The sequence below is a fragment of the Protopterus annectens genome, chromosome 14.part0, assembly GCF_019279795.1.
Source record: "Protopterus annectens isolate FY-2018-M chromosome 14.part0, PAN1.0, whole genome shotgun sequence".
Taxonomy (NCBI): Eukaryota; Metazoa; Chordata; order Ceratodontiformes; family Protopteridae; genus Protopterus; species Protopterus annectens.
Genome location: NC_056748.1, coordinates 815172740 through 815195249, shown reverse-complemented (window position 1 = coordinate 815195249; position 22510 = coordinate 815172740). Strand labels below are relative to the sequence as shown.

General features: G+C 42.0%; 1 protein-coding gene across 2 annotated transcripts in view; it reads right to left on the bottom strand.

Annotated features, from left to right (window-relative positions):
- PCGF6 (polycomb group ring finger 6) overlaps nt 1-22510 on the bottom strand; it is a 362217-nt gene that overhangs the window by 173325 nt on the left and 166382 nt on the right. For both annotated transcript variants that reach the window (XM_044056567.1, XM_044056568.1), the window contains exon 6: nt 13291-13408. In XM_044056567.1, the coding sequence (XP_043912502.1) occupies nt 13291-13408 (118 nt within the window). The remainder of the gene's footprint in view (nt 1-13290; nt 13409-22510) is intronic.

Genomic DNA, 22510 nt, shown 5'->3' with positions numbered 1-22510 from the left:
ATCAGGGTTAAGGCTGGCTTCTGTGTACACATCATCCAATATATCTAAAACAGGAGGGATAGCCAGAGGCCTATGCTGGGGGAGCAGAAGAAATTCCCTGAGCCTTTTCTTGGAATCTGAGTAATCTTGGCCTTCCCAGTGAAAGTGTTCCCTCAATGTATGCAGTGTTTCCCCAAAAGAGAAGTCCTCAGGGGGGGAGACCGAGGGAATAGACTCCTCTGCATCAGAGTCTTCAAATGGAGAATAGGCCAAATCCTGGTCCTCAGATAGTTCTGAGGTAATAGAAGCTTGATCTGAGGAAGGGTAGTCTTCCTCTAATCTAGGCCTTTTGTCAGAGGAGGGTTGAGAACCCCTGATAAGAGTAATCAAATCCTCAGCCATTTTAAGCATCTGCTTTTTAGGCATGGTGCCTTGAGTGGGTGTCTGAGGAACCTGTTTTTTGGTTTTCATGGCTGTTTTAGATTTAGTGAAGGCTTTAATGGAGAAGGAGGAAGGCCTGAAGACCCCTTGAGAAATGGCAGGCCTGTCTAAATTCTGAGTTTCCCCGCCAGGAGTGGCGTCGGTATCTGTAGTAGGAATGGGGGCCGAGAAGTCTGCGACCTCGGGTACTGAAGACACCGGTAATGCATTGTCATCGGTACTCAAGGGCTGCGTAGGCGCCTCGTTGAGTACTGGAGAACCGGTAGTCGGCCTTAGCGTGGTATCCAGTAGGTGGTGCGGACCTCGTATGCCGGTCCTTATCTTTGCGTTTTTTGCTCAAAACTGGAGGTCGGAGTATCCGACGACATAATATAATTAAATTTTTGCCAAAAAAGTGAAGGGCGAACTCCGCCCGACGCTTAATAGTGCGTTTGTTAAATCTAGCACAAAAACGGCAGGCCGAGACGTCGTGGTCTGGGCCTAAGCAAGGTATACAGTAAGAGTGGAAATCCTTATGCGGTATTTGCTTCCCACATGAAATACAATTATTAACTTTGTCTGACATCGGTCTGAGGCAAGAAAAGTTTCCCCAAGGGGGTACTTAGCTTTCAAGAAGACTTCGGCTGAAATACTTTCGTAAATCTCAGGAGCTGGCCGACCGGCACTTGCGAACTGCTTCTGCTTTGGGCACCGCACGGCAAGAAAGACTGGAGAAAATGGTGTCGGCTGCCTCTTTTATACCCCTGCCGCACTGACTACAGGGAGGAAGCGACGATAACCGACGCCGGACCTAGACTTTGGAATTCGGCCGACCGAGGACCCGCCTGACGGCAGGATAACTCATCTGTTATGACTGCAGCTGTATGCACGATGAACATCTTGCGATCTGTTGCAGCAGCAAACTAGATCTGGGGTTAGTCAGAGAGCATCACGGGATAGAGATTGTGCCTCAAGCTACTCAGAGATCTTGAGCTTGTAAAGCGGCCGGCTCGGTGCCAATGGATCGGCTCCATACCCACGTGTAAGAACAAACGGCAAGATTGAACAACTTCACATCAATACTTAGCATTTCAATACAAAGGGCTTGAACCTTCAACATATTCAACTTGCTATAGTTTTGACAAAGTAACATTCTGCAACACCAATCACTGTTTTGTAATTTATAAAATTATCACCCATTCCTCTAGTGACTTAGAACGCTTGAGAAAAGGGAAAGAGTTAAGGAGCACAGCCAACCTTTTTCATGCATGGTGCTTTAATTACTTAATTATAACCATTCCACTGGTGGATGGCACATGGCTACTAAACAGAGGGTCTTGCTAAGCTTTCCAAAAGACGGTGTCTTACCACAAATGCTTAATAAAAGCTACTATGTTCACAGCTTGGTAAAGCCAAGTGCATGCCCCTTGAACATATACTGTCTACTACACACTTATCCAGCAAATGTCAGCACTACCTAGGACTGGACTGAAACCTCAAGATGAGATCATAGGAGATTACTAGGCTATTGACCCACAGGTCATTTTAAGCCTAGCCATTCCAACCCAATGTAATACCATTTAAGTACTAGTCAATACCCAAGATTGTATTTGGTAATGACTGCCCATGTCCAGGAGGGCTGTGGGCACTATCCCTGGTAAGAATTAACAGTGCCCCATTGACTCGTCTAGAGTCCTCTTGAACAGTGTCATTGAGGTGCATTGTTTCACATGAATTGGTAAGCCTGTTTCAAAGACATGGCAGTTGCTGGGAGATAAATCTGTCCCCCCAGCATGTCTTATTTAAGTCACAGGCCATACGTAAATCCCTGCAATGGGTTGCCCTAGACCCATTTGATTTACAGAATGCAGTAAGTTCATTAGGTTTGGGTCTTGGGTTGCTCTGTAAGCCAGGCACAAGTCTTCCCTAACAAGTCTAGATGATACGGAGTATAGTGACAGAGACTTTAGTTGTTATGTGTAAAGGTGCATGCTGGAGGCCCTGGATCTTCTTTATTAGAAACCTCTGAGGTCTAATTGCTGCAGGTGCTTAGTACGGTACATACCGAATAGGGCATTGTACTCAATTACATGCCTGATAGGTGCCGAGTATAGGGGAGGAGCTACAACTTCTTTTGCTCTTGAGGCAATACCTTTACTAATCAAGTGAGTTACGTGGAAAGCTTTCCTTCCAACAGTATACACATGGTGGTCGAAGTTAAGGTCACGATTAACCTGTGATCCCAGGTCCCTTACCACTTCATGGGTACTTAGGATACTGTTGCTGATTTGATAGTGTGAAGAGAGATTGTCTGTGCTGAAGGGAATTATGATGCATTTCTTTGCATTCAGTTTGAGACAGTGACTAAAACACCAGTCGTTGGTCTGTGTGAGACCCTCCTGGAGTATACTGACATAATTTGGGGATTCAATGATTACACCTAGTTTGCAGTCATCTGCAAACCTGGTCAGCCACAACCCTTTAGTTTGACCTGAACTTTTGAGAAGCATACACCAAACAGCAGGGGGCCCAGCACTGACCCCTGTGGCACCCCAGTCGTAACAGGTCTGCTGGTTGATGTGGAGTCACCCACTTTGACAGTGTGCATCCGGTTTGTGAGCCAGTTGGCAACCCATCTTACAATGAAGGGGTTTACATTCAGTTTGCCAAGTTTGTTGGTAATGCCTAAATATGGGATTGTGTCGACAGCCTTTGCCAAGTCGAGGTATACAGATTTGTCCTCATCAATGGCCCTGGTCACACTTTCAAAGAAATCCACCAGACTTAGGCAGGATCTGCCCTTCTTGAAGCCAAACTGGGTAGGATCCAGGGTTTGGAGGTCACCTATGTCCTTATTTATGAGGTCCATAATAATATGTTCCATGCCTTTACAGATAAGGCTGGTCAGGCTTATGAGTCTGCTATACCCCAGGTCTATTGCTTGGTCACCTTTGTGGAAGGGAATAACTGTAGCTGTATTCCATTCCACAGGAATAAAGCCTGGGGTTAGGCTGACTATGACTGAAAAGGGTACTTAATGGTGATCCCAGTTCATGTTTTAGCCTGCTTAGAAAACAGCGTGGAATGTCATCTGGTCCCACAGAGACCACATTATTTGCTTTGGATAGGGCTATTTACGACCTGTTCTTCAGATATGTAAGGTGGGGGGGGGAGAGATAAGGGGAGGGTTTATTGCACTTTAGAAGGGGATAAGGGAGTGAAATTTTTGCCAAACCTATCCGCTAGTAGGTTTGCTATCTCTGTGGGGTCAGTGTGTGTGTGTGATACTGTTGACCACCAGTTCTGCACATGCGTGGGTCTTACCCTTGAGGTTACGTACATAGCTGTAAAAGGCATTACGGTTATCCTTGGCAGTAATTGTTGGGTGTCTCTCAAAGGAGCTCTTGGAGGATTTGACAAGTTGTCTTATTTGCCTGTTAAGGCTGAGGAGGGTGCTTTTCCATTATTGGGTCCTTGTCTTCATTTTCTTGGACAGCAACATTTTGCAGTTAATGCACAGTTTGTTGATGCTGGAAGTCAACCATGGCAGCTTGATTTTACTTGGGGCTCTTGCTTTTTATTCTATCTAGTACAGCCAAGTTTATACACTTATGCAAGTGACTGTACACGGCATTAGTGTAAGCTTTGGTGTAATTAAGCACTTTCAGCTTGGGGTGGGGCTTGGAATGCATGTATACCTTCACCTAGGAGGGTACAGTTTGCTCTGGTGATTTTTTTTAGTCTGATTTCACCCTTTGTGAGTTCTGGTGTTAGTGTCACTTTGAAGGTGACTGATTTGCGGTCAGTTTTAACTAATGAAGGTCCAACAGTTGCAGCAGTGCACCTGTTTGACATGCTGGTGAGGACCAGATCTAGAATGTTTGTTCCTCTTGTCGTATGGACAATTTACTCCAGGGCATTTGAATTCACAAAGTCAAGGAAGTTTTGTGCTAGTGAGTTTGGGCTAGAGTAGGTTTCCCAGTTTATGGTGGGATAATTGAAATCCCCCATAGCCAGTGTGTTCGATAAAATTTAGATAGTCTTCAGTTTGGTAAAGTAGGCTTCATGTGTGTCATGAACCATGGAGGGGGATCTATAAAGTACAGTTTTGTACCTACCATAAATGTAGATGTCCGAACTGGATAGCATCTGCAGTCATAACAACTGGGTTGTCCTGTCGTCAGGCAGCCCTTCAGTCGGCCGGATTCCAAAGTCCGGGTCCGGCTTCGGCTGATGTCGCACTTCACCCGACGTCATCTCTGTTGGTCTTCGGGTATAAAAGCATCAGCCGACGCCATTTTCCTCAGTGTTTCTTGCCCCAGATGCCAGTAGCCCTCTTGGAGGCTAAAATTTGGATAGATGCCAATGTTTCCAAAAAGATAGAGGTAAACACAAAAATAAGCATGTATGTACATATATACAAACAAATACACCATAAAAGACTCGGGCCCACCAGCTAGCTATTAGGAGGGTAAAACACCCTAGGAGTACCACAGTAGGGAAGGAGGGAGGGTAATCCTGACTGCAGATGCTATCCAGTTCGGACATCTACATTTATGGTAGGTACAAAACTGTACTATGTCCTTCATGGATGCATCTGCAGTCATAACAACTGGGTAGAATACCATAGCCAACTAGGGCAGGAGGATAAAACTAGATTATGGTGTGTTTAGGATCCCTTGCAGTACAGCAGTGGCAAACCCTGCTCGGGATCTGGAATATAGAGGCAAATTATAATGCTTGGCAAATGTATGCACGGAGGTCCAAGTAGCCGCCTCAATAATGTCTTTGGTTGCCACTCCTCGTAAGAAGGCTGTGGTAGTGGCTGTTACCCTTGTAGAATGAGGTCTTATGTTCTGTGGAATTGGTTTTCCATGGAAGGAGTAACAGAATCGTATGCAATTTCCTATCCATTTGGAGATTGTCTGTTTGGAAATAGCTTTTCCTTCCCTTCCTGTTGCATAGGCTACACAAAGTTGGTCAGTCTTTCTGCTATTTTTTGTTCTGTCCAAGTAGTAGCGTAGCTGTCTATGTACATCCAAGGTATGCAGTATTCTTTCCCCTCTGTTTTGTGGGTTGGGAAAGAAGGTAGGTAGGTGGATTGCCTGGTTTAAAGACACTCTGGATACCACCTTAGGCATAAATGTAGGATTAGTCCTCATGGACACTCTATCTTGGTGGAAGATTAGGAAGGGTTGCACTGCCATTAAGGCCTGTAGTTCTGAAACCCTCCTTGCTGAAGTAATTGCCAGTAGGAAAGCAGTTTTCCATGACAGGTGTTGTAGGTCTGCTGTTGCTGCTGGTTCAAAGGGTGATAGTGTCAACTTTTCTAGCACAAAGTTTAAGTCCCAAGCTGGTAAAGGTGGTTTCCTTGGAGGTTTTACATTCTTGATTCCTCTGAGGAACTGCCTGAGCAAAGGGTGCGAAAAAACAGGTGGATCAAAGCTGTATTCTGCTGAAATAGCTGATGCATGTATCTTGATGGAGGAGTAGGACAGGCCTGAATGAAGAAGTTCGGTCAGATACTCCAGAATGTTAGGCATATCTATGTTTGACACATCTTTTCCTCTTTCAGTACTCCAAATGACAAACCTTTTCCATTTTCCAGCATAGTTCCTTCTTGTTGAAGGTCTGCGTGCTTCAAGAATAATGTCTTTAACTCTTTGGGAAAGTTCTGGATTAGCTGCTGCTATGTGATGTTCCAGGCAGTCAGTTGCAAAGTTTTTAGGTTTGGATGTATGATGCTGTAGTTGTTCTGAGTTAACATCAAAGGCATCAGGGGTATTGGCCACATATTGTTCCGAGACATGCTCCTCAGCAGTGGGTACCAATGTTGTCTTGGCCAGTTTGGAGCTATCAGGATTATCCTTGGACGTTCTTCCTTGATTTTTAGTAATACTTTGTGTATCAAGGGAAGAGGTGGGAATGCATATGCTGTTAGGCCTTTCCAGCTGAAGGAGAGCGAATCCACTTTCCATGCTAGTGGGTGGAATGTCCTTGTGCAGAATTTTTTGAGCTGGTGATTGAGAGGTGATGCGAATAGATCTATCTGAGGCATTCCCCATTTCTTTGAGATGGTCTTGAAGATGTCCGGGTGCAGTTTCCATTCGTGGGCATCCGATGTGGTTCTGCTTAATATGTCTGCTAGAGTATTTTCTTTTCCCGGTACAAATATTGCCTGTAACTGGATGTTGTAGCTGAGTGCCAGGGTCCACAGCTCCAAAGTCATTCTGCATAGGGGGTAAGAATGAGTGCCTCCCTGTTTGTTGATGTACCACATGACTGTGGTGTTGTCTGTCCTTATCATCAACTGGCCCTCTTTGAGAAATGGTCTGAACTTTTGGATTGCCAGTTTTACTGCCAGCATTTCTTTTAGGTTGATGTGCAGGTGAAGTTGATCCTGTGTCCACAATCCTTGCACGCATTTGTCCAGCATGTGGGCCCCCCATCCTAGGTCTGAAGCGTCTGTTGTGATGGTCTGGCTTGCTTGACATCTGCGAAAGGGTAGGCCTGGGTTTGACTGGCATGCCTGAGCCCACCATAGGAACTCCTGTTTTAAGCATGGAATTAGTGGGATTTCTGTTTCTAGGCTGTGTCTGTGTTGGGACCATAAATTCTTTAGGTACCACTGTAGTTTTCTCATATGTAGTCTGGCAAGTGGGACCAAGATTATGCATGATGCCATGAAGCCCAAGGCCTGCAGTACTTTTCTTGCTGTTAACTTGTTCAGCTTTGTTAGTGCCAAGAAGTAAAGAGGGAGTTCTTTTTGTTTTTCTGTAGTTAGGAATGCCATTTGTTTTACTGTGTCCAAATCCGCCCAAGAATGTCCTTGTTTGGGATGGTATCAGCCTTGACTTTTGTAAATTGACTGTGTATCCCAGTGCTTGTAGCAAGTAAATGACCCTTTGTAAATCTGTTGTCAGCTTGCTTTTGTTGTCCCCTTGTAGCAGGCAGTCGTCCAGGTATGGGTAAATTTGAATTCCCTGTAGTCTGCAATGGGCGATTACTGATGCCAGGCATTTTGTGAATACTCTGGGCGCAGTAGATAAGCCAAAGGGCAATGCTGATAATTGATAGTGCTCTGATCCTGCAAGAAATCTGAGGTATCTTCTGCAGATTGGTCGAATGGGGACGTGCAGGTATGCCTCCTTGAGATCTAGAGTTACCAGCCAACACTCCTTGCCCAGCATGGGAAGAAGTTGCTGTACGGTCAGCATTTTGAATTTTGGGACAATGATGTATGTATTTAAGGCGGACAGGTCGAGAATTGGTCTCCAACTTTTTTCCTTTCTTGGAACTAGGAATAGTCTGGAGTAGAACCCCTTTCCTTGCTCTGCTGTTGGCACTCTTTCCACAGCTCTCATGTTTGCTAACTGCATTATCTGATGTAGAGCCTCTGTTTTTTGATTTGGAGGTAGATTTGGCATTCCTCTTTTGACTGGTAAAGTGTGGAAGTGGAACCGGTAACCTTGATCTATGGTTTGTAAAATCCACTTGTCTTTTGTTATATAGTGCCAGTTCTTTGAAAATAAGGTTAACTTTCCGCCTAGAGGAGCTGCTATTTGTTCCCTGGTAGGCAGATTTAGGATTAAGTCACTGTGGTTGTGTTGATGTAGTGGCAGTGGTTGTGTCTGTGCCTCTGTTGTTACCTTGCCACTGTCGTCCTCTGTAGCCACCTCCTCTGGATTGGTTTCTGCCTCTGGAACGTCTATTCCTGCCCCTTTGAGATCTTGTGGAGTCAGGAAAGGACCAATTTTTGGCAGGCCAGTTCCTGCTAAACCTTGGGGGTTGAACCTGCAAGAAATCTTTAACCGTTTGAACAGATTTTGCCTTTTCTTCCATTTTCTTCATAACCTGCTGGGCAGGTGTACCAAACAAACTAGTCTTATCCATAGGAGCATCTAGTAACTTTGCTTTAACATGATCCGGTAAAGCTTGCTCCTTTAGCCATGCATGCCTTCTTATCACTGTGCCAGTCATGGCTGATCTAAATGAAGCCTCCAGTGCATCATAGCCACATTTTAAGGAATGGTTACTAACCTGTTGTATGTTATTTACCATTTCTAATACATATTTCTTATCAAGAGATTCATCAGTGTTTAGCTTTTTAGTTAACTGATCAAGCATAAACTCTTGGTATTGTATCATGTGAAACTGACAGTTTAAAGCTCTAGCTGAGAGAGTAGCTGAAGTGTAGACCTTTTGCCCCATCTGTCTAATGACCTTGCTTCCCTTTCAGAAGGAATAGGGTTTTAGCTATGGTCGCTGCTACTGCCTTGGGACCCTGGGATATAGTTTCGGGTCTGCAAGTGGGGCCTTGTAAAGGTGGTGATGAGTATCTGGCACCCTGTAAAATCTGTCTGGTTTGGCAGGGGCTGGTCGTAAAGAATCTGCGGTGGAGCAGACATCATTGAAAGCATCATCCACCACAGAGAGAACAGGAGGTATAGCTAAGGGCCTGTGTTGTGGAAGGTGCAGAAAGGTCCTAAGTCTTTTTCTGGAGTCTGAGAAATCCTGTTGCTGCCATTGGAACTGCTCTCGCATGGCATGTAAGGTTTCCCCAAAGGAGAATTCTTCTGGTGGGGAAGCAGCTGGAATGGATTCTTCAGCATCCGAGTCTTCAAAATTGGAGAAAGGAGCCTCTGGCTGGTCAGTTATGTCTGATTCATCGGCAGAATCATCAGATGACACTGGCTCAGGGGGCTCTGCCCTAGGTCTCTTCTCTGGGGGCTGAGAGGCCCTGTCTGGGTGAGATTGAGATCCTCTAATTAATGAAATTAAATCTTCTGCCAGAGTAAGCATTTGAGAACTAGAGGAGGGCCTGGTTGTAGGGGTTTAACAGGCACTGTTTTAGTAGTCTTGGCTGCTTTAGCCCTGGCGAAGGCCTTAATGGACATGGCTGCTGGAGGCCTAGCAGCACCACGTGCTGGGGTAGAGACATCCAAGGGAATGGTGTCTGATAAGTCAGTGGCAACCACCGTAGTGGATAAAATTTCTGAGGCCGATTCAAGAGTGGTAGCAGGGGCCTCAGTTGTAGAGATAGTTTCAGCTGTACTTTGATCAGTTTTCTCGGTTTCGCCGCAAACGGACACACTCGCGGTTTGCTTAACCATGGTTTCGCCGAAACCGCGGACCGCGAGTGTCGGTCTTTATCTTTGCGTTTTGGCAGATTGGGTAGTCGGAGGATCCGACGGCATAATGTACGCAAAATCAGAACCGAAAAACTGTTCAGCAAACTCCGACCGACGCCTAGCGCTCGTCGGTTGAAAGAAGCACAGGCCGAACAGGCTGCTACGTCGTGGGCTGGGCCTAAAGAAGGCAGACAATAAGAGTGGAAATCTTTATGAGGTATTTGTTTCCCACAGGTTAAACAATTATTAACTTTTTCTGACATCGGCTGAGGCAAGAAAGAGTCCCCAACGGGTACTTAGCTTTAGAAGTCTTCGAAGTAGTATTCGGTAGAAGTAATCTCTGGATCCGACCGACCGGCACTTGCGAACAGCTTCTGCTTCGGGCGCCACGCGGCAAGAAAGACTGAGGAAAATGGCGTCGGCTGATGCTTTTATACCCGAAGACCAACAGAGATGACGTCGGGTGAAGTGCGACATCAGCCGAAGCCGGACCCGGACTTTGGAATCCGGCCGACTGAAGGGCTGCCTGACGACAGGACAACCCAGTTGTTATGACTGCAGATGCATCCATGAAGGACATCTGGCTAGGACTTGAATGGGGGTTTTACCCACCTTAACCTGGACCTAGAGTAACTCCATGGAGTTGTCCAGTCTAACCAGACAGGAAGTGAATTTATCTCTAATATAGATTTAAACACCACCTCCTTTGCTTTTCACACGTTCATTTTACAGTCTAAAGGTGTGGAAGGCATTGTAACCTTGCAGGGTCAGGGTACTCTGAGGTCTTAAACCAGGTTTCTGTGACGTGACTGCACAGACATCTATATCTTCTAGTGATAGAACTGCTTCCAGGAAGTGCAGTTTATGGTTTAAGCTCCTAGCATTTAGCAGCATGACCCTTACTTTGTTCTGATTTGGTTAATTTCATGTCGGCAATTTTATTTGGCTAAAAAAGGCACTATGGGGGAGGCAAGAGCCTTTGCCAGCAGCCAAAAGCCTAGGGTTGCCAGGTGCAAACCATATCTGGCAAAGCAGTGAGGTCTGTCGACCATGGCTTCCCAGGCAGACAGGAACTGGATCCCCTTGGAATTGAAATCAATCATTTTTTGTTTACACTGTTGCATCATTCTAGGTGAGGGTAGTATGCTGCTCAAGGCTAGACACAGACAGTTCAACCGACGTCCAACCATGTCTCTCTTCATACAGTCCAGCTAGGTACTGGATATTTCTGCCTGGGTTTTAAGGCAAAATGTTCTGAATTTAACTGTCTGGCTTTGGCGCACAACTGCGGCAGTGTGCAGTGCTGCACAATGCGCAAACAAGAAGAAACCTGCTCAGATGCAGGGCCTAAATACCAGAAGCTAAAACATGAAAAAAAAATAATATTCAAAAGGGCCAATGAGAATGCTTATTACAAACCCCTGACTAGCCTTCTCTTTACTAGTCAGGTCCCACTCAACACAATTCTCTCACAAAAGTGCAGATAGACCCCCTTCCAATCCAAGATGGCCTGAAAAACATGCTCAGAACAAACACACCATTACAAACAGTTCCAGAAGCAGCAGGCCTGGATCTGGACTATGCTACAGCTACTAGCTACCCTAGTTTCAGCGGAAAACACTAGAGAATGCTTAACACACCAGAAAAACAGCAGTGAGACACTTAAACATTGAGAACAGCAGAAAATCAGCCAGGAGTCTCTAAAGAATGATTTAAACAGTTAACAAGTCAGCTAATTAAGTACTACTTGGCGGGCAAACCGGAGCAGGCAAAACAGATAGCTTTTAACACTGAAAAAATACCAGTAAATACTTACAGTGGAAACAACCAAAAAGCTTGTGAAAACACCAATAAAATTAGATTTTACAGGCACAGTGTAGCAGGCAATTGCAGTACACAGTAAATAAATACAGTATAAAAGTAGGTGGCAGGCAATAAACAGTGCAGTACAAATTAGTACTAGGCTAAGTGTCCTTGAGAATCATCCAAGCCCAGCCAATTACCCTACGTGAGAATCAAACCCTGCACCTAGTGCCTATAAGGTGAACACGTTAATCACAATGCCAACCTCCCAGACTTTCGCATACTCTTAACCTCTTCTGCCAGCTCTTTCAGTACCCAGGCCACTAATCAGTTATAGGCCACCTGGGCTGCAGACAGAACTTTAACCCTCTGCGCCACACAGATGGCTTATGACCACTTGTTACTCTGAGAGGTACCATACAAAGAACAACTATCCCAATACAGCAGCTTACCAGAGCTGATTTTCTAATTAACAGCATGGATTAGACTAGTCCTGGAATGCAGTTTGTGCACGTGTATATGCACATGTGTGAAGGTCACAACGGATGCTAAACTATAACCTCATTATAGCTGCAAAACTTTTTTTATTTTGGTTTTGAAACGGTAGAAACTGTTTAACAAATGATTACAAAACTTTTTTATGGTTCTAATTTCAAAAATGCATGATGGTGAATATTCACGTGATCAATTATGGTACATATAAGACTTCAATTTAAAGCTAAAATAATTTAAATAATAAAAATAAGCCTCCCTAGTTAAGACATTATAAACAGCATACGATTAAAATAAATTCAATTACAAAGCATAGATTTCCATCTGTTTCCAAAACCTAAAGTTAAAGAAAACTTGCTTGAGCATGACAAAGCAGAAATAATGACAGTGAAATGTTACATGTCCAAACTATACCATATACTTATTTTTAAAGTAACAAGTTCTCACTCTTTTATATTTTAAAACGGTCAAAATCTTCAAAATGGCTTCATAATGGCAGAAATAAAAGAAAACTGTGTGAACAAAGAAAGATTTTGAAGTTTTTCAGAAGAAAGTTAACTTTCAAATTAAATACAGGCTATTCACACTGATAGAAGTTTAGCCAGCACTACACACACACACACACACACACACACACACACACACACACACACACACACACCTCTGTAAAAGGCAATCACATTTTTGGGGGCTGTGAAAAACAGAAGCACATCTGATGTCCATTTATGTTACTGAACTACTTACAAGTGGGGTGGGGTGACATCAGATTCTCCAATCTGGTTCCCAAATAGGATGCTTTCGGGCTGGAGTTTGCAAGTCCCTTCCCTCTATATCTATATTAATTTTAATTGTGGTCTCTAGCTTCTTTCCACATACCAGTAACATGTGAAATGGCAAGCCTTGGAACTGCCAGTAGGTGTGCAGGCCCATGGTCATGTGGCTTGTGATGGGAGATGTCCCACCTAGGGCTGGTTCACTAGCCTATGCCCACAGAATACCGGAGATTCACAGTAACTACTCAATATTGCTATGATGGCTTATACAACAACAGAAAAATAAAGTTGAGATTTCCTGATGTTAACTTTTACAAACATATGAAAGCATTCTACAGGAAGCAAGCACTCCTGACCCCCAAAACACATCCTTTGTTTTCTGAATATAGTAACTCAGAGACCACTGAACACTGGGGTAACTATAAAATTTATTTAACCCCAAAGTTCTGCAATCTCAAAAGTAACACAGCTGCAACTACTGACTAAAATAATAGTAACTATTAAAAGTTGACTATTCTTTTTCTGAACAAAGCAACATTCAAATAATGCATGCATCCTAAGTGCTGGAATAGGCTATTAAATCCTGCCTCCCCCCTGCAGCCTTGAAAAGAATAAAGCAAGTATCAAAAAATTAATGAAATTAATTTTCTTTTCCATGTTCAAACAAACTTGGCAAAAGGCATGGAACTCACCCAATAAATTCCAGCAACAGTGACAAATCAAGCTCTGGTGGCATCCTGAACACAGCTGTCAAAGCCTTTTTAGGCCTGCCCACTTTGCCAACAGGAAGAGGTTGAGGTTGAGGCACTACTGCAATAAAATTAAATGAAAAGAGTTAAACTTGAGAGTACTGATACTGTTTACCTCTCCTACTATATTCTAATAAAAGAGCTAACTCACTTCAGGAGGTGTTGGTACACATCCTATACAACTTCTTATCAAGACAGTTACATAACGTCTATTAATTTCAAGAACAGCTTGGTTATAAACCATCATGTCAACACATTAAAAAATAGCAGCTGCTCTGCTCACATTTTAGTAATATTTCTGTCTAAAAGAATTCCAAAGGAAATACAGTGTTTAAAAATCTTACTTTGCCCACATAGAAAATAAGTGGGAACTTAGCACAGGGATAAAGACACCACTAATAAGCCTCAGGTTAAATGTTTACAACTGACTTGTGTAGAACAGAGTCTGAAACCTGACCACTGTACTGCAAACTAATATGAAACCCACCATAAATGTACCATACACACAAAATACAGCACAGCTTTTACAGTCTACTTATATAACTCTAGTATCTGCAGACAACATCACCACATTAAACTTCCAGAGCTGAATCCCATCATATTCACAAACCACAGTAGAACTTGTATACTATACTGTATGTAACTCTACTATTTGCAGATAATCCTGTCAATTTAAACTGAACAATAAGTAGGCATTTAATGTTATTAATGCCAACAATTTAAAGTTTGTTCCTATCACTACCTTCCCCTGGTACTGTCTTTAGTATTGGCACTCTACAGCACCTGGATCTCTGTTACAATGTTCTGTAAAGGAGTTCACACAACTTCTAGGTTTAATGCTCCTCAGGCACTACCTAAAGCCTGATCTTACAATTTCTTCTAGTTTGAACAATGTAACAGACAATGTGAACATATCACTTGACCATTTTCTGATGTTATACTAAGACGTTGATGCTTCATCTTCCATCTTTAGTCTGACTGCGAAAAACGAATCAACTATCCCCAATACATTCCCTTCTCTTTAATGAATTAGAAGCTTATCCTAAGTGCACTCACACTTCTGGTTACCCCTGATAAAGTACATAATTTGTTTCCCAATATCTTTGAACTGTATCCCTAAGGACTTTAACCCTGCCGAACTTCAGTCTCTGACTTGAATACCTTTTTTCTTTCTTGATGCAGTCTTTCTCACTGCATTCTAACTACTTAGCTATGCAGCCCATTTTCAATCTTTTAATGATTTTTTCACAATGCCTTCTAATCTATGGAAGTTCACTAAATCACAACTAACTCACCCAATTGTATGCAACATTTTTCATTTTACTCAATGTCAACTTGTCCCACAAAATGTTATCTAGAGCAAACTCACTTCCAGTATTTTTATTTTGAGACGTTCTCCAATTTTCTCAGCAGCATACTAACCACATAAATTGTGTCAGTCTTAAATTCTGAAGATTAACTGTAACAGTACATAAGCATAATGTCCACAATGAATGTGAAGACAGTTTCATCTGCACCACATGCATGAAATCAGTGTGTCAGCATTCATAATGTGCTCCTCATATAACTGAAAAAATCTTACAAAAGTATATTTATGCAGGTACAGTAACTATCCTTGCCAAACAATTACCCAGCAGCTTCCCACTAAAATCAACTGGAAAATTAACTATGAAGTGTTTATTTATTATAACATAACTTCTCACTACTATCCTGCAAACACAGTAACAGGACATGGGAAGCCAACACAGGCCCTATTACTATACACTCTTAGCAAATGATTGTAGTGCTTACCAGCAATGTCTAATCACATGCATACCTCTCGTTTGCATCACATTACAAGAAACATTCCTCGTTTTCAGTCAGTTTTGTGATCCACATTATTCCACAGTGAAAAGGTTTGTCTCACATTCACTGTTATTTTCCTTTTGGCCAGTATCCATAGTACATAATACCAAATCACAACAATTCAACAAAATAAAATTTAATAAGTATAAAATAAAACAATTTAACTATTCTATGAGCCTCTTAGTTGAGACTGTTTGTAAAAGTTCCACATTTTACCAATTTCTTCCAAATTATGAGTAGCAGTATTGCACATTTTGGAGATGGAAGACTGAGAACTATGGTCTTGTGTCTAAAGACTACCAGAAGCAACAAATGCACGGATCTTCTGAGGCAGTTTCTTCTTTTAGGTAGGTTTCTTTCCATTAATATTTTTAGCAGACAGATTTCTGGGCAGTGGTAACAGTAGTGTCTGCCTACAGAAGAATACAGATGCATTTTCTGTTTTAATTTCTACTGCAATCATTGGGAAGGTGGATGTGCCTGTAGCAGCAACATGAAATATATTACTATGGCTGTTTTTTTCTTTCACCACTTTTAGTAATCATCCGACAAAGGCCATCACCAGAAGTGTCTACTTGTTTGGGGGTGTAGTTGGAGAAAAGCAAATGACAGACTGACCACATTAAAGCAATCATTACTGCGGGTTGGTGGGAATGTAAGGAAAAAAAAAATCACACTTCCTAAACACATGGGCTGAAATACATTACTGTGAAAGAACAGTTGTGTTTAAAAAATAAAAAAATAAATAACCATCACAGCAGATGTTCTACTGGTCACTGATGTATTATTCCCTTACTAAATGGTTTACCCTGACCAAGGTAATCTGATATCCAGCCAGCATACCAAAACCTTCCTGACTCGCTACAAGTCTGCTGTACCAACTCAGCCTGTGAGCATAGGGGTACATAAGCAGACATACAGGTGTAAGATACTCAGACAATCAAGAGCTAGGAGCCCTTAAGACAGCCAGAATACAAATAAAGTTGTAGTCCAGCCATGAAAAGGGAAAAAAAGACCCCCCCCCTCACACCACAGACAACCAAAGACAGAGAATAATACAGCAAAGGGAGGGTGGACAGAAGGATACAATACTGCAGTGATTATCAGAACATCTACAATTACAATACGTTCTTACACAACTGTACTATGTCCTTCCTTGGATCACGGCTGCAGTATTACAATGTTTACGTGTGATTTCTAGGGCTAGAGATTAAAGGTCAATGGGACGGAAGCAGGGGAGTAGTCTACCAGTCTGAGAAGGACAGATCTAGTAAATGAAGTTCTAGATATGGAAAAGGCATTCACTCTGTAATGTATACGAAAGGTGTGAACGGATGACCAGGTGGCCACCGCTAGAACAGATCTGGAGTAAATGCTTTTGAAGAAGGCTCCAATGAGGACTATTCTGATGGAATGAGCAGTCTTATGAGTGTTTTGTAGCTGACTAGAATTTTATTACCCGAAAATTTCATAATGACATTTCAAACAAGAAAAGAGAGAGTGGGAGAGAGATACAGAGAGCAAGACAGAGATAGAGAGAGACAGAGAGAGATAGCATGCATTTCAAAGTCATGCCTAAGGCACTTTTGTTTTTAGACATTTAAAGCCATTCCGACATCTTGCATTATATTCTGTTTTCACTTTCAGTGCTCTGCTAAACTGCTCAGTGCATAGATTACAATAAAAGTCTAAAACACATTGTGTGAAACACGAAAATTCTATATCTCTCCTGAATACAGCTCCAACTTTAGACTTGTGAGTGAAATGTATTACAAGAAGATAAAAACAGTGTCATTTGTAGCAGACAATCAAGACTACATTACTCTGAGCAATTTGCTAGAATACCTTATACACAGAGAAAAATGGCCCTCTACTGCTATGTACCACAAACAATATTATACAGCCATCTAGGTAGTACTCTGGTTTTATCATTTATTTCGCACACAAAAAAATATATTATGCCTTTTTTTCAAGCTGACAAACTGACATGTATTTGAATCTTATCAGTGGTGTGTGGTCATTTATCATTGAATTTAGGCCAGCTTGTCCTTTGTAAACTGTTACAATTAAAAACAGCTGAAAAAAAAGTGTACAACTTTCACTTGCTTTCAGAGTAAACTTAGTAAACGCCATCAAAAACAAATATAAAATGTTGGTTTGATTTCAGACTTAAAAATTAGATGCTTCTTTTACTATAAAAGTGAACTTTCACTCTGTATGTTTTGATTAAAAAATGACTTTTCTTTTAATTCAAGATAGAACTGCTCCTTTATCATTAAGGGGAGCAGCCATGGTGGAGCCATTATCCATGGTGATTTTTAGACAATTATGCCAACAACATTCCTGAAAATTTCAAGAATGCATTCTGAAACATTCTGGAGATACAAGCTTTTAAATGCAAAAAGCAAAACTCAACAACACACAGCATTCTACAAAAAGAGCTTCTGAAAAAGCTCAGCAATTAAGTAAACTTATAACTTCACTTAAATTCATAAATTTATATGACGAACCCATCTTGTAAAATGTTTTTATGAATTGCCTTTGTGTGATTATTTACTTAATTTAGTTCCCCACCTTCCTATTTATTTTTTCAGCCTTAGTGGCTCAACAGATAGTACACTGGCCTTTCAATACTAGAAAATCAGAAGACTGGGGTCTAGTCTTATCACAAGCAGGTTCACTTGCGACTAATGACACTGCAATTAAACATTAAGCGTTGGGGGGGGGGTGTTGCATGTCTGAGTGCACTGTCCTTTATACAAGATGTTAAGACCGTGCTCGCATCTGTCTGTCCAAGATGGGAGTAGGGCATGTTGCTGTAAAAGATCCCACGGCACTTAAAAACAGTACAGGATTTCCCTAATGCCCTGGCCAAATTTCTCCTAATCAGTATGAATATCACCTCAGATCTCCCCTGACAAGAAGGTCACTGGCATAGTCAGACTAAACAGGTCAACAAAACATAAAAAATATACATTTTCGCCAATAATTCAGTAACTCAATAGGTAGCATACTCTCTTTGGTGCAGAAGGCTGTGGTTTCTACTACTACATCATACAGCTGGATTAATTTTCCAATACGGATGTTGCAGTGCAGCACAAGGGGGGTGCTATACTACTGACTGTGCTGTCCTTCAGATGAGATGTTAAAGTGAGGCCTCATTTGCCTGAGTTGATGTTAGTTGAGGTGGATGTAATATATCCTGTGGGACCTACTGAAAAGAGTACGGAAAGTTCCTCGATGCCCACGTCACTTTCCCCAAGTCAATATTAATATCGCCTTGGGTCACCACTGAAAAAGAGGAACTGGCCTAGTGGGACTAACTCGGTCAACAAAGTGAAAATAAATGAAAAATTAATAAACCTGTACTTTGCATGTTTAGTGCAGCACCTTTAACAACACTTCACAATTCAACAATACATTGTAGTACTTTGCTGCATGGTCCACAACTTTCACTGAAAAAAGTTTCTCAGACCAACCCACCCTTAGTTTTATTTTTTTTTGCATGTCTGTTTAACTAAAGACCAGTAACTGGAATAAATGTTTTATCCTGCATCCTCTTAGGAAAAAAAAAACACTTTTCTATGTAATTAACAGTTAAGGTTAGAGGTTTCTGTAATGCCAGAGACCCGACATAACCAAGTCCTTCACAGCCAGTGTGGTATAAATGTGAACAAAATGTAGCCTTGTTTTTCTAAAGTATGACATTTGGTGGTCAGTGGAAGAAGTGGCACAGTAACAGTACATGGGAATCTTACCTGCCACATGAGAGGGAGACCATCAACCGTTAACTCCATCCTGTCCTACAAAAATGAGCAAAACTTGGGGTGGGGGCCATAGTCTCACATCTGACAATCAGGATGACCTTTAGTATTCCCCTTTTCTGGAAGATCCTAAACACATGTCTCCCTGATTTCATCTCAAGGACTAAGACAGAAATGTGCCTTCCTTCAGAATGTCAACAAGTGAAATAGATAGCCTGATTTATGTCTCAGTACCCAACCTGCAATATTTAGTAAGAGCAAAAAGTACAAATGCATGCTGCCTTATCTGTTCATGTACCACACAAGGACTTGGTTGAGTGCCAAAGAAGGAGGCTCTGGTATTCACTTCCAGAGACCAGCAGTTGAGAAATACAGCCTTTAATCAGCTTTATAATGAAAATTCCCTTCCCTTTATGTCCCCTCATCTGCATGCAGGTAAACAAAATGCTAAAAAGACAGTTGTCTTCAGGACATTTAACAAGCACAGAAACGGGCATGTTTTCACTTACATCTGTATTCTGATCTTGGCTGACAAAGCTGTGACATCCTGGATCATCCTTGAGTATAGTAATAATAGACCCTACTGAGTATATGACATTCCATTAGCAAAGATCATATTTTGACAAGAAAGGATATGACAGCTATCAACCTATGACTACTTCTACAGCTACAAAAGGGTCCAAGCAAGGATTGTTACAACACAGCTTGCTGATAACGTCAACAGGAGCCAGACACCTAGGTAAGAAAATACAAGGCTTCCAGCACAACAAATACCATGGTATGTAGTCTGTTCATACAGTATAAACCAAAATACAATAATTTGTTTTCTTTACAACGAGGAAATGGCTGTACAGTCTCTGAGTAGTACAGTTTAAACCTGTTCCAGGTGTCCTGCAGTGGCCACCTACTCCCTCAGCAGTGCTCCTTCTGGGGGATGCTCATATGAGAACACATTCAGAACCCATCGATCCAGTGTTATGGCGATTTCTCAATAGAGAACCCTGGAAAACTTATGTCTCACAAGCAGTGTAATGGGGCAGTAAGGACCCCTTTTTCCAGAGTCTGTGCAGCCTGCCACGTAGAAGTCTTCGCACACAGCTCAAAGGACGCAGTGGTGCAGCGGCAGCATTGTCGCCTCACAGCAAGAGGTTCTCCGGTTCAATTCTCGGCTGTGGTGCCTTCTGTGCAGAGTCTGCATGCCCTCCCTGCATTTGTGTGGGTTTCCTCTGGGTGCTCCGGTTTCCACCCACATTACAAAAACATATCTGGAGTGTTTCTCCCCGGGCCTCCACTGAAAATTGGCTTTGTTCCAAGTTGGACTTTCCTGGTTAAATAAATAAATAAAAATCTCTTTCTGAAACTTGAATGAAGATGCTGGGAGCATCACAAGAGATTTTTTTTTTACTGCTGTCCAACATTGCTATCACTCCTGCAGGTGTCTAACCAGATATTCTACCCAAACAGACTACATGTTGTAAGGATGTATGTAGAATGGCTTGCCTCAGCTAATCCTTACAAAAAGAAAGTCTGAGTTATGCCATCCAAAGCAACCACATTCCAAATCCTTTTATATCAGCTACCATTCATTTTCAATATCTACATTACCCTATTCAGACTCAAAAAGACAGCCACAGACAATGTTGGAAAGCAATGACCATAACAAACAAACAGAAATATCTGTGGACATGATACCATTCCAAGAAAGGATGCACACACACACACACACACACACACACACACACACACACACACACACACACACACACACAATTATAAGCAATAGGAAGAATCAATAAAATAATCTACCATATAAGCAACAGACAGAAACAATAAATTAACCTACAAGCATGATATTTTGGGATTGGGAGGAACCCAGACTTACTGGTATAAACCAACTGCCTCTAGCTGTAAATACAGACAAAATTTTAACATGCTAAGTGAAAGTACATTGAAGAAACCATTATAAGGGTACTTACCATAATACCATAACCTGCTCCAAGACTGAAATTAGAGACAAAATAAAGAAACTAAGGCTCAAAGTGGAAGGCAAGCACAACCACTTGCCTGCCCTGTCCAAAGCCCTGAATCTGTTAACTGGTAATACGGAAGAAAGATGTTACAGTCAGGGGGAGCTAGGCTACCCGAACAAATTCCAAGCAAAATCTATGTGATGCCATGCCACCCCACTCTGGAGAGAGTGTGTGTGTGTGTGTGGGGGGGGGGGCAGGGCTGTAGAAGGCATCAGTATTTAAGAAAACAGAGTGAAAACAGATACATCAAGAACACATGAATGGACCCCTTCAAGACAGACTCCATGGAAAAGATGTCACGTTTCCTCCATTTTATTTCAAACTAAAGCAATAAGTGAAAAGGTCACTGAAAATCCAATCAGTAAAAACAAAATGAAAACTCCAGCAAAGCTAAAACTTCCACTGAGTGACCTCTCAAACCTCTTGCATCAGAGGCATATGGGATATATGCAAATGACCCTTATGAACATCAGGTGTTTCAGCTAATTGGCGATTCTGAATGCCCATGACTTGTTTCGTTATTTTAATGGACAACTTCAGGCCAATAAAACCAAACCCCATTAGCTGTGGATATGCATATTACCGCCTTGTTATGACCTCGTCAGCACAACACAAGCAGAGTGTTTCACTAAGCATAAAAAAAAAAACAGGGTTTTTATACCCAGCTGATGTCCATTATCATTAGGGTCACTGTAAAAATATCCCAAACAACAATCTAAAGCAATAAGTGAGAAGGTCACTGAAAAAACAATCAGTAAAAATAAAATGAATACTCCAGTAAGGCTAGAACTTCCATTGAGTGACCTCCCAAACCTCTTGTATCAGAGGCACATGGGATATATACAAATGACCCTTATTGTTTTAGTTTGTTGTTTGGGATATTTTTGCAGTGACCCTAATGATAATGGACATTAGCTGAGTATAACCACCCTGTGTTTTTATGCTTAGTCAAACACTCTGCTTGTGCTGGGCTGACGAGGTCATAACAAGGCCGAAATATGCATATCCACAGCTAGTGTGATTTGGCTTTATTGGCCTGAAGTTGTCCATTAAAATAACAAAACAAGTCATGGGCATTCAGAATCGCCAATTAGCTGAAACACCTGATGTTCATAAGGGTCGTTTGCATATATCCCATGTGCCTCTGATGCAAGACGTTTGGGAGGTCACTCAGTGGAAGCTCTAGCTTTGCTGGAGTTTTCATTTTGTTTTTACTGATTGGTTTTTCAGTGACATTCTCACTTATTGCTTTAGTTTGTTGTTTGGGATATTTTTGCAGTGACCCTAATGATAATGGACATCAGCTGGGTATAACAGCCCTGTGTTTTTTATGCTTAGTCAAACACTCTGCTTGTGCTGTAAAGGTCATAATGCTGAAATATGCATATCCACAGCTAGTGGGGTTTGGCTTTATTGGCCTGAAGTTGTCCATTAAAATGACAAAACAAGTCATGGACATTCAGAATCGCCAATTAGCTGAAACACCTGATGTTCATAAGGGTCATTTGCATATATCTCATGTGC